Below are 13,080 nucleotides of genomic sequence, written 5' to 3'. Positions count from 1 at the left end.
GATGATCCTGGATAGAAGTTTATTGATTTTTTTTATCTTTTAAAAAAAAAAAAAAGCTTTTGGTATTATTGATCTTTTCTACTACTTTGTAATCTCTATTTTATTTATTTCCTCTCTGATCTTTATTACTTCCTTCTGCTGACTTTGGGGATTATTTGTTATTTTGCTAATTCTTTTAGGTGGTAGGTTAGGTTGAATATTTGCAATTCTTTCTTGTTTCTGAGGAAGACCTGTATCATTAAGAACTTCCCTCTTAGAATTGCTTTTTTTTTTTTTTTTTTGCCTTTTCTAGGGCTGCTCCATGGCATATGGAGGTTCCCAGGCGAGGGGTCTAATCGGAGCTGTTGCCACTGGCCTATGCCAGAGCCACAGCAATGTAGAATCCAAGCTGAGTCTGCAACCTACACCACAGCTCACAGCAATGCCGGATCCTTAACCCACTGAGCAAGGCCAGGGGTTGAACCCACAACCTCATGGTTCCTAGTCGGATTCATTAACCACTGAGCCATGATGGGAACTCCAGAACTGCTTTTGATACATCCCATAGGTTTTGTAAAGTGTTTTCACTTTTGTTTGTCTCAAGGTATTTTCTGATTCTCATGTGATTTTATCATTGACCCATTGGTTTTTTAGTAGCGTGCTGTTTAGATTCCATGTTCTCATTCTTTTCCTGTCTTTCTTTCTGTAGTTGATTTCTAGTTTTATATCTTGTGGCCAGAAAAGATGCTTGAAATAATTTCTCTCCTCTTACATTTGTTGAGTCTAGTATGCAGTCTGTCCTAGAGAATGATTCACATGCGCTCGAAAAGAATGTGTGTTCTGGTTTTCTGGATGTGGTATCCTGCAGATGTTAACTAATTCCAGCTAGTCTATTGTGTCATTTAGCACTTCTGTTGCCTTATTAATTTTCTGCCAGGACGATCTGTCCATTGATGTCAATGGGATATTAAAGTCTCCTACCATTTTTTGGATTATTGTCAGTTTCTTATCTTATGTCTGTTAGTATTTGCTTTATATATTTAGTTGATCCTATATTATTTGAATATATGTTAATGAGTGTAACATCCTCTTCTTGTATTGATCCCTTTATTATTAAGTAATGCCCTTTGTTTTTATGACCCTTGTTTAAAGTCTGTTTTGCCTGATATGTGAGTATTGCTACTCCTGTTTCTTGTCATTTCTGTTTGCAAGAAATAACCTTTTCCATCCCTTTCAGTCTGCGTATGTCTTTTGCCCTATGAATCTCTTCTAAGCAGCACATTACAGGTCTTTGTTTTTTGTTTGTTGTTTTTTTATCCAATTTGCTGTTCTTTCTTCTGATAGGAGTATAGAATTAATTGACACAAAGTAATTATTGATAGGTATGTGCATATTGCCATTTTATTCCTTGTTTTCCAGGAATTTGTAGTTTGTAGTTCTTTGTTCATTTCTTCTTTTTGTTCTACCTTTGTGGTTTGACGGTTTTCTTTGTAGTATGATTGTGTTCCTTCTTTTTCTGGTTTTTGAAAATCTATTGTGATTTTGATTTGAGGTTGCTATGGAGTTCAAATATGTTTATCCATAACTATATTATTTGCTTCAAACTGATAGATATTTAAGTTCAAACACACAAAAAAACCTACATTTTTAAATTCCTCTTCCCCACATTTTGTGATTTTGATGTCCTGTTTTACATCTTCATGCTTATCCTTTTTACTGTTTAGTGTAGCTATAATTCCTTTTATAATTTTTGATTGTCTTTTAATCTACATATTGGCTTATTTAATGATCTTCACTCCTTACTATATATTTGCCTTTTCTCTTGTGAGTTTCCTTTTTCTATAGATTTCTGCTTCTATATAGACACTTCAATTCTTTTAGGGAAGATTTAGTATTGCTGAATTCTTTTAATTTTTTGCTTGTCAGAGAAATTATTAATCTCTCCTTATATTCTAAATGATAATCTTGCTGGGTGGAGTGTCATAGGTTGTAGGTTTTTCCCTCTCAGGACTTTGAGTATATCATGCCACTCCCTATGGCCTGCAAAGTTTCTGCAGAGAAATCAACTGATAACTTTATGGTGGTTTCCTTGTAACTGACTCTTTGTTTTTCTCTTTATCTCTCTTTTTCTCTTTGTTTTTCTCTTCTTCTTTAGAATCCTCTCTTTAACTTTTGCCAGTGTAATTATGATATGCCTTCATGTGGATCTGCTTGGGTTCATCTTGTTTGGAATCCTTTGTGCTTCCTTTACCCGGATATATGTTTCCTTCTTTAGGTTTGGGACACTTTCAGCTGTAATATCTTCAAATACATTTCAATCCCCTTCTCTCTCCCTTCTCCTCCAGAACACCTATTATGTGTAGGTTCACATTTTATATTATCCTATAGATCTAATATATTGCTTTCTTTTTTTTTATTTGCCTTTCTTATTCATTTCATCTGTTGTTCTTATTGGGTGACTTCCATTATTCTATCTTCCAGATCATTTATTCATTCTGCATCACTTAGCTATTCATTCTTTCTAGATTGCTTTTTATTTCAGCAGTTAAATCATCTATTTTTGATAGGTTCATTTTTATTGTTTGTAGTTCCTTGTTCCAGTGATCTGCCCTTCTATCAATAATCTTTCTTTTTTTCTTTTTATTTTTAAATTTTGTTTCCCCAATACATTTTTTTTTCTACTGTACAGCATGGTGACCCAGTAACACATACATGTATACATTCTTTTTTCTCACATTATCATGCTCCATCATAAGTGACTAGATACAGTTCCCAGTGCTACACAGCAGGATCTTGTTGCTAATCCATTCCAATGGCAATAGTCTGCATTCAATAATCTTTCTTGACTTAGCATTTTTTTTGGTTATGTTATGTTTATTTCACAGAGGAAGTCAGTAACCCATAAACCAAGAGTTCCAGAGGTCAGTAACCCCTAAACTAAGAGTTCCAGAATTTTCAGATTTCAATCTTCAGTAACTCTTTTTTTTTTTTTTTTTTGAGCTGGGTTCTTTTTTTTGATTTTTTTTTTTTACAGTAGAAAATACATATATTTAAACAGTTACATTCACACAGATTATTGTATCATGGATCTTAAGAAAGAGATTAAGTGAAAGTGACTCCCTCTGGAGAAGTGGAATGGAAAATATGCTAAGACAAATAGGAAATTTATCCTATACTTTATCCCATTTTGTATGGTGTTCATCTTTACTATTTAGTATTATCTATTACATTTCAATTTTTCTTTAAAAATTAGCATTATATTAAAATTGTATATATTATACAACTAAAATTTATAAAGAAAGCCTTATATACCATTAAATATTTCATATAGCATAAGAAAAAGAATAACTTAACTGGTAAGAATAGCAAAAGTAATACACCCTCAGAAAAATAAGTAAAATATAAAATGCATAAATTGGTTAAAAAATAGTGTAACTATATAAATATGTCTTCACAATTTGTTACATCTTATTGATTCTTCAATATAGGCATTACACCATTCTAGGTGATGTGATAAACAAGAGATTATAGATCTTACATTGTACCATGGACAGAAATGGTTATTAATAATACAATTGTAGAATTGTATTATTTAATTGTACAGTTTCATTATTTAATTTAATTATCATAAATTCTTTGATGGAGAGGAAATCAGAATCAGATCTAAGAGGACTTCAGCATTCCAAGAATGATGTCAAATGACCCCCTTCATGGTGGATTATGCACTTATTTACTATGAGATATATTTCTTCTCCAGAGATTCCTTGTTTGTGTATCAATTGTAGATTTTTGGTTTGCAGTTATTCTGAAGTTTTGATATAAGTGTCTATATGTATATGAGATTGTTTTAAGTTGTTCTCTTAATTGCAAGTTCATCTCCAGTGTCCTGCATTTGTACCCACCTCTTCTCATGATTTCTGATTTTGGTGGTATAATTGTGCATGGATGATTTCGTATCTTTACTGTATATATAACTTTACTAGTGAGCCTTGTTATTTGTGGTATTTTTGTTTCCTGTTGCTGTCTTTTCTTTTCTGCCTAGAGAAGTTCCTTTAGTATTTGTTGTAAGGCTGGTTTAGTATTGCTGAATTCTCTTAGCTTTTGCTTATCGGTGAAGGTTTTGCTTTCCCCTTCAAATCTGAATGAGAGCCTTGCTGGGTAGAGTAATCTTGGATGGAGGTTATTTTCTTTCATCACGTTAAGTATATGGTGCCACTCCCTTCTGGCCTGCAGTTTCTGCTGAAAAATCTGCTGATAACCTTATCAAGGTTCCCTTGTATGTTGTTTCTTTTCCCTAGCTGCTTTCAAGATTTGCTCTTTGTCTTTAATTTTGGTCAGTTTGATTAATATGTGTCTTGGTGTATTCCTCCTTGGTTTTATTTTATATGGTACTCGTTGTACTTCCTGGATTTGAGTGAATGGTTCCTTTCCTATGTTAGGAAAGTTTTAGGCTATTATCTCTTGGGATATTTTTTCTGTTCCTTTCTCTCTCTTCTCCTTCTTGCACCCCTATAATATGGATGTTGGTTCATTTAATGTTGTCCCAGAGTTCTCTGAGACTCTCTTCATTTGTTTTCAATCTTTTTTCTCTTTTCTGTTCCACTTCCATAATTTCCACTGTTCTCCACCTCGCCTATTCATTCTTCTGCCTCCTGTATTCTGCTGTTAGCTGCTTCTAGTGAATTTTTTATTTCAGTTATTGTATTTTGCATCTCTTCTTGCTTAAGTTGTATATCTTGTATCTCTTCGTTCAGTGTTTCCTGAAAGTTATCTATCTTTGCCTCCAATTTATTTCCAATGTCTTGCATCATCTTTAGCATCAACAGTCTAAAGTCTTTTTCCTGGAGGCTGAGAATCTCCTGATCACTTAGCTGTTTTTCCAGGTTTTTTTTTTTTTTCTCCCTCATCTGAGTTATAGTTCTCTGTCTTTTCATTTTTATAGGTTTTTGGTGTGGTGACCTTTTTACAGATGATAGAGTTGTAGCCTCTCTTACTTCTGGTGTCTGCCCCCCTTGTGGCTGAAGTTAGTATGCAGGCTTGCTGTAGGCTTCCTGATGGGAGGGGCTGATGCCTGCCCACTAGTAGGTGGAGCTGATTCTAATCCCTCTGGTGGGTGTGGCCTATTGACTTAGCATTTTTTATTACCACCCTTTTGAACTTGGGCTGTGATAAACTGGTGAGTTTTATTTTATTATTTGTTTTCATGGAATTTGTCTTGCTATTTTAATTGGGAGTAGTTCCTCTGCCTTTTATTTTTACTTAGCTTTCTGTGTCTCTATGAATTTAGGAGAAACCTTTTTCTGCTGTGGTCTCAAAGTGGTGTTTTTATGTGGGAGCATACCTATGGAAACTGTGCATCCAATGTCTTTGGTACAAAGGCTGGTTTTGATACGGACACCAACCACATCTTTCTTCAGGGTGTGCTGGCTGTATCCCCTTGATATCAGGTATGGTTTGCATTAGGAGATCTAAACATTGTGCAGGGTATGAGCCAGGACTTCCTCTCTTTTCTGTGGTTGTCAATGCTTGGTCAGGGGTAGGATCTGAACCCAAGGTATCAGAGTAGAAGCCTTGAGGGCTGGGCTTAATTGGGCTCTGTTTCCCTTGAATGCATGTCCTGTCCCAAAGGAGATGAGTACTAAAGCAAGTGATGCCCACGTGCTCACAAAGGATGTATGATCCACCTGTGTAGGCACCCACAGCATCACTCAGAGGTGTCCTTCCTCTGTCATGTTCATCCCAGATCTAACACAAGTTTGTGGTGTGGAGTAGGCTGGGGCTGTTTGGGAGTACTGTGACTGTAGGAATTGAGGTGACTGTGCTGCCATTTGATATCTGAGCTGCCTATATGCTAGTCTTCTCCCAGGACCTGTCTGTTGCAGATCCAGTGCTAAGTTGGAGTGTGACGTGTGTAGAGCCAGTTCATTCTTCCTGGGAGATGATCCAGTGTGGTGCAGACAGTGCCCACCACTCTCCCTCCTGAACCACACTCAGGCCTCCAGGTTTTCTCTGCATAGCTAGAATGGGTCTTTTCCCTAGGGCCTTTTGGCCCAGATCTCCTACTAGGCTGTGGTGTGGAGTGAGTGGGGCCAGGGTACACATGCCATTCAGATTGGGGAGTGGGATAAGACATCAGCCAGCAATATAAGGCTCCTCCCACCCTGATTGTTGGAACCCCCTCATAAGTAGAGTCTAGGCTTTACAGACCTGTCTGTCCCAGCAGTCCTCCAAGTAGCCAAGGGGACTTGTCTCCTCTGTAAAGGACCCCAGGACTGGGATACCCAGATTGTGGCTCAAGCTGCTTGCTCTCCAGGGTAAGGGTTCACCCCAAATATACCTTCTCTTCCTCTCAGACCCTCCAAGAAGTACAGGTCCTAACCCAATACCTTTTTTCCATCGAATTCAGTTATGTGGAGGTCTTTCTTGCAGCTTGGATTGTGTAGAAGTTCTTCTGCTAGTTTCCAGTTAGTTTTCCTTGAGAGTTGTTCCACATGTAGAGGTAATTTTGATGTGTGTGGGGTGAGCTCCACATCCTCCTACTCTGCACCTTGATCCCCCTCAATATTATTATTTCTTAAAATTTATTTTATAACTTAAAAAATAAAACAAAATAATGTCTTTGTCCCCTATAACTCTTATTTTCACTCCCCACAAATGCACTCATCCTGTGAGGAGGAAAATTAGTAAAGAGATAAAAAGGAAGCATGAAATTCGAGAAGCAAAAATAAAAATAGTAGACATTTATTGATCACTTGCTACATGCTAATCCTGGTGTTAAATGCCTTTTAATCCTTGGACCAACCCCATAAGGTTCTAACATCAACCTCTTTTATGGAGAAGAATTCTAAAATCTAGAAAAGTTAAGTGAATTGTCCAGTATTATACAGCTAAGAAGGGATAGCAGGAGTGGAAGCCAGTGTGCGTCTAACCACTGTGCCCACTACCTGGGTAACCTCAGCTGGGATAGTCAGCTGAGAAGCTTTGACTTAATAATTTGAGAGGTAAGATATCTAAGAGAGTAGATGGAACGACCAAAGAATTCAAGAAGTTCTTGAACCTAAAAAGAGAAAGGCCAGGTTGTTGCTGATTGAAAGAGAGCCAAGGAAGTTAAGGCCCCACACACATATCTAGGCAACTGGGGACCTGCAAACAATCTCTAAAAATAATTCAGGGGCTTCCCCATAATCTTCCATCCAGGATGTGGAAACCACCCACTCTGAGTTGACTGGTGTTCTGAGAATTTGTTGAGTAATTGAAGAGGAAGAAACAATTGCACAGGGACCAAAGAAAACCTTGTCATCAGAGTTAGTCTTCCTGGCTGGGCCATAGGTGATGGGCTAAGGGGATGAATTGCAGTTCTGCCCCAGGCCACAAGAGCATCACCTGGCCTAGACCCTCCATCCAGGGCTATGGAAGTTCTTACACAAGTGAAAATGAACTGTGTTCTCCTATAAAGCTCATGAAAACTTACACATATCTCTTCCAGTGGACCATCCTTGGATCCACAGCCCTGTCTCCTCCAGCAGCTTCTTCCTTAGATGCCTTCTGAGATTTGCTCCTAGATTTCCAGGCCCCATCTTCATTTGTTCCCTTCCATTCCTCTCGTCTAAATTCTCAAAGCAAGACCTACTATAGATTGGCCTTCAAAGTATTCCTAATTCATTTTCTTTAATGTAAGTCATTCAAAATATATTTTTGAAGCCTAAACTGTGTGCCAGACATGGTGATAGGTACTAAGGATGCAGCAGGAAATAGGAGAAGCAAAGTCCCTCTCTTCCCTGAGCTGATATTGTAGGGGTTTTCACTAAAGGAGAGTTTAGATTTTACAAAAAAAAAGAGCCTCTGGAAGGGATATAGGAAGAACTTATCCAAAATAATGTCAGTGATTTGTGCTTTCACATCTGATTGAAATGGCATCTTGTCAGGGTTGGTGAAGCACAGTGGAAGTGAGACACTGTCCCTGACATTGAGCAATAGTCTGGGGCAAGTCACTTGGGTTCTTGGGCTTGATAAGTCAAGAGTCACCTGTACAGCCTGGGAATTCACCCACACAAAATTTATCTGCAGCAGGAATGTGATCTGTGCTTGGTTTATGTCTCCAAATCTGCCTAGAGTTTCTAGGCTGAGTATCAGAGGAAGGGAAAGTTGCTACACCTCACCTCCCCCCACGTACTTCCTCATCCTTTAACCTCTTCCAATTATATAACAATAATCCCGTGGGCCTTTGCATGTTCTGTCCACATACATTTTCTGGAACCAAATGCTCTGCCTATTGGCATCATGTAAGACACATTGCCAGGGATCAGTCTGGCATTACCTTATACTGAAAATTTGCAGGGTAGGAGAAGTTAAATAACTTAACTGGTAAGCAGGTAAAATATTAATTTTACACAAAGGAAAAGATATTAGGAAACAGAAGGAAAATTTCCACCTGAATTTCAAAGTTAAAGACATAAGAGATCAAATATATTTTGGCTTTTTGGTTGCAGGTTAGGCTTTACTTCCCAATCCTATAGGGGATTTATAACAACAAACCCAACCAGACATGGCCCTGAGCAACAGGACAAATTATTCTCTCACACAATAAGAGCTTCCAGAGCAGAGAAGTTCCAAGGTTACATGAGTGGCTCCAAGATGTCACCATAGACACAGGTTTCTTTCCATTTTCTTTCTACCATCCTCACCTTATAGGTATTTGTGCTCATGACATCCAGATGGCTGTAGTTACAAGCCCTGTAGACTTATATAGTGATATGGGGAGGTAGGAAAAGAAGAACCATTCCTATCTTGCATCTCTTTTAAAAAACAACGAAAACTTTCCCTGTAGGTTTCCCCCATGCTAGCTGATCTCCCTCAGATCACACTGGACTGAATTATGGCATAAAAATGCAGACAAAAGAAATTAGAATTACTGAGACTGAATTATCTAATCCATATTCTCCCACCTCTGGAGCTAGTTGGGGACCTGATTCCCCTGGAGAGTGTGGCCACCAATACATGAACTGCATCAAGGTTCTGTCAGCAAGGCAGAGTGCGGCCAGCCACTAGCAGGTATCAGCAGGGAGGTGGGGAACAGAGCAAGCAACTCTGTACACCCATCTTCCCTCATCAACCATTGCCAATAGCCCTGCGGGAAAAGTTGAGAAAAAAATGTCAAGCGGCTTTCTATTCCTGAGACGAAAGAATTTCATTAAATTTTGGGTTTAATCATACAATTTAAGAGACACTTCATCAGCAAAGTCCATTAGACTGCTTTCCAAACTTGAAAAGTCTTGTCAACTTGGAAGAAAGGGACAAGCTGAGGTCAGCTAAAGCCTGACCTCTTCTACAGATCAGTCTATGGAATTACCTACCCACTCAGAGATTGTGGCACACCCTTGGGTGACAGAGTCATTCAGAACTGCAATCAGAAGCTCGGTACAGGAAAGCCGGATTCATTGGTCATCCACCCTCCTAGATGTTATGCATCTCATTACACAGATGAGCAAATGGAAGAATAGACAGGAAACAGACCTGCCCAAGATCAGATAGTGTCAGAGGCAAGAAGGGAGCCTGGTATATTGCCCACTTGTTTTCACAAAGCCTCTTAGCTCCTGCTCAGGCCCACCTAACCAGAGAGCCTTCTCACAATAAATACTTGCAAATAACTGGAGTCTTTAGGGTACCACAGATCATAAGAATAGAAGGACAAGAGAGGGTGATAGGAAGAAGGAAATTGAAAGTGACCTACCTGAAGCATAAACCTTCCTCAAAACTTACAGAAAGTGGGCATATCTAATCTTGGAGTTGAATTAAACTGGAGCCAATTCACCTGTAGCTTCTATGGATAAGCTGCAGGACACCAGAGGAAGAAAAGTGAAAAGAGCATTTAGGGTGCAGTTAAAAATAGACATGATGCCAGATTCTAACAGATGAATGTGGGTTTAAGCTAAAGAAAGAGAAAAGGGCTTTGTTCCTGATTCATATTCTCCATTGACAAAAAGATAGGGCTTCCCCAAATACCACACAGGCTCTGAGAACTTCTTTTAGGAAACCGACCTTTCATTATAATAAGTGTATTAAGATGCACCCTTATCACATGATAAACAATTGAAGTAAAAATCGGTTTGAATTAGGTTGTGTTACAGTCGACTGATTGAAAGAAACCTTTCATAGACATTTACTTAAACATTCACTTCCTTTTTTTGATATTTCAGTTTGCAGGTTTTGAAGTTATATTTTTTCCATGTCTCCCATATCTCAAATATTTTAATAGACCTTTGAGAGATTCTAAGCTCCTGGCCCTATGCTCTCAGCATCAAATGGGTAAAATGACAAACCATGGCTCTTTAGGCCCTGGAGCTCAAAATGAATGGGTGATGGTGGCTGAGGTGAAGAAAGGCAGCCACTCTACTTGTCACCTCCCTAGGAGTATGTCTCATAGGACTATTTCATATCTGTAGAGTGCTTGTGACTTACCCAGATCTTTCATGCATTTTATTTCATTCGATTCTCTTCTACAGCCTAATATACAGACACCAAATTAATTCTATGGATCAGTAAACTTTGGTTCAAAGGAGTTAACTTTTTCAGCCTCCCACACCTAGTATGGGAAGAAACCCAGGATTCAAAGAGAGGTCTTAACACTCAACTGTGTACCCTGGATCGCAGCTTTAATTCCTTGCTGACATCCATCTCCATGAGCCTTCTACTTCATGACCAGGAGAGAGAAAAGCTAGTTGACCCACTTCTGGAATATGGAACTAGTTGGAGTGAGACAGCATTGACTGAAGTTTATCAGGTACAATTTGTTCATTTGAATAAGAATAAGATCACATGTCTTTCCCAAGGTCTCAGGCCCAGACTCTGAATTCTACCAGGCCAGCCTGCAACTTCAGAGGTATTTAAGCCTGAGCATCCGAGTGTTTTCTGCACCAGCTCTCTGTAACCCTACTCTTCTTCCTGGGCCATGGTTGGTATCAAAAAGGGGGTAGTATGACCCTGAGGATAGGCCTCAGTCCCTATGGGAAAACTAAAGTGATTGTTTCCTTTGGACTTTCAAAGCTTGGGAAATAACCATGACAGCCAGGATTCCCAATATTTGCGCAAGTTTACCACCAATGCTAAAAGCATAGGGTGGGTAAGGAAAGGACATACCCATTTGCTGCTCTATTCCAGATGTCTGCAATAATCCTGTGGGAAACAAGGAGAGCATGTGAGGAGAATCTTGGCATTCTTGAAGACCTGGTGCTGGCAGACCTGTAAGCCTCTCTAATGTGTAAGCTCCTCCTCCAAATCCCTCATCCCTTGACCACTTTGAATTATGTGTTGTGATACATCAAATATAAACCCCAAATGGAGGTTATACTCATTCTGGCTGATTGTTATGGGATTGTTCTGATGTACTCTTTCTACCATCCCTGTTATAATAGCTTATAAAGTCCTTGAGGACAACGACAATTTCTGTTTTTGCAGCCACCATAACATCTATAACAGGGCTAAATATGGAGTCATTGCTCAATATTTTGACCCTGTCTCATCCTGCTTTACCATTAGAGGAAGTTCAGTGTGACATGAGTCATACCTGAAGAAGTCACAGTTACTCCACTCAGAACTTCCTTTTAAAAATTCTTTAAGTTCTTCTTTGAAGGCCATTTCATTACATCAATAGTGCTAATACTGGCATTGTAAACCTCACATGTGACAGCATCATTTATAGCCAAGTACAGTTCTTTCAAAAGCTCAGAAGTTTTAGGGGAAACTAAATTTTCCTTCCTCATCACTCCCTACTCAAGCGTTCTTCATCTAGAACTGATGTTGCATAGTTTCTGAGGAGGAATTGTCATTACATGTTGCCTTCCTGTGGCTTCTTGCTGAACTTGGAATAAAATGCAAAATCCTTCCCACAGCTCCTATCCACTTCTTCAATCTCACTTCCTAATTCTCTCCTTCCTCTCAATGTCCCAACAGTGGGACCCATCTTAATTAATTTCTTGAACACCCAAGTTTCTCCTTAGCACAGTGTCTCAAAGTAGTCTTTTCCCTGCCTGGAAAGATTTTCCAGGACTGATTCCTCAAGCCTCAGATCCTGCTTTAAATGTGACCTCCTTTCTTGATTACAAAATTGTGATACATTCCCCCCCATTGTCTTTTTCATAATATCTGTATAGTATCCTTTGCAGCATTTATTTGAATTTATAATTTAATGTGTTTTTGTGAGGTTTTGTTTGTGTTTTTGCCTTTTAAGTCCCCTCAGTGGACTGAAAACCCCTGAGAACACAGACCATATTAATCTTATTCCTCTCTATGTCTCTAGTGCCTGGCACAGAGCTTCACACCAAGTAGGGTCTCACTAAATACTTATCAAGTGAATGGATAGAATAGAATAGAATAGAAGAATAGAATAGATGCTTTACGAGAAATTTATGCCTTGTTTTCTGAATCTCCTTCCAATGTATCCATCTCAGGTACTTCTGGGTGGCTGAGGAATATTTTCTTCTGATTAGAAGGCTCTAGAAACATTTAGGGATATAAAGAAGTTAGTTTTGGAGAGGCAGTGAGGTAGAGGTGGAGTGTAAATTGGTTTCTACAGCAGAAAAAGGTATGGAATGTATCAGGAATTAGGAGAAATGTACAGAATGCAGATTAGGTGTCATGCTGAATTCAATAATCCAGTTCCTAGGGCAGAAATGCATCCTTGCAATCTAAAGAAACTACTCATTTTAGAGCTGTCCATGGTTTGATAGGTGATAGACTGTAACCTCCAGCAAATGTAGGTGATATGCTGCTGTTTCCTTCTCTACTCACAGAAGACTTCTGTACTTCAAATGGGGAGGGGTCTTTTCCCACAATAAGTGATCCTCCAACACTAGCTGGGTGCCCTACTAGTCAACTCAGATCTGAGATTATTTCCCTAGAGGCAGGGTCAGATCCCACCAATTAAGGTCTCAGTCCCACAGGACTGCCCCCATTTCAGATGTAAGTCACATGTCCCAGGTCATCACCTGTGCTCCAAATGCCCACCTGCCACCCAACCACAGAGTTAATTTACTAGATTGACTGGCAGAATTCAGGAATACAGTTTACTATTACTGACTTATTACAATGTGAAGGGCTATATAC

General features: G+C 38.9%; 1 protein-coding gene across 2 annotated transcripts in view; it reads left to right on the top strand.

Annotated features, from left to right (window-relative positions):
- Positions 1-5,287: 5,287 nt before the first annotated feature.
- LOC146403914 (uncharacterized) overlaps positions 5,288-13,080 on the top strand; it is a 49,766-nt gene continuing 41,973 nt past the window's right edge. Inside the window, exons 1-3 of one of the 2 annotated variants that reach the window (XR_014844992.1) lie at positions 5,288-5,426; positions 10,482-10,759; positions 11,137-11,236. Coding sequence is in view for 1 of the 2 variants with exons in the window: in XM_085024298.1 (XP_084880424.1) it covers positions 10,658-10,759; positions 11,137-11,219 (185 nt within the window). In the remaining variant the exon portion in view is untranslated. The remainder of the gene's footprint in view (positions 5,427-10,481; positions 10,760-11,136; positions 11,237-13,080) is intronic. The other variant, XM_085024298.1, reaches the window with a different exon arrangement.

The sequence above is a fragment of the Sus scrofa genome, chromosome 4 (genome assembly GCF_054392235.1).
Source record: "Sus scrofa isolate SSC_HxYL_T2T_F1_AM1 chromosome 4, Sscrofa_HxYL_maternal_Yorkshire_Landrace_v2.0, whole genome shotgun sequence".
Lineage (NCBI taxonomy): Eukaryota > Metazoa > Chordata > Mammalia > Artiodactyla > Suidae > Sus > Sus scrofa.
The sequence above is the reverse complement of the archived record's forward strand: the minus strand, read 5'-3'. Positions and strand labels throughout refer to the sequence as shown.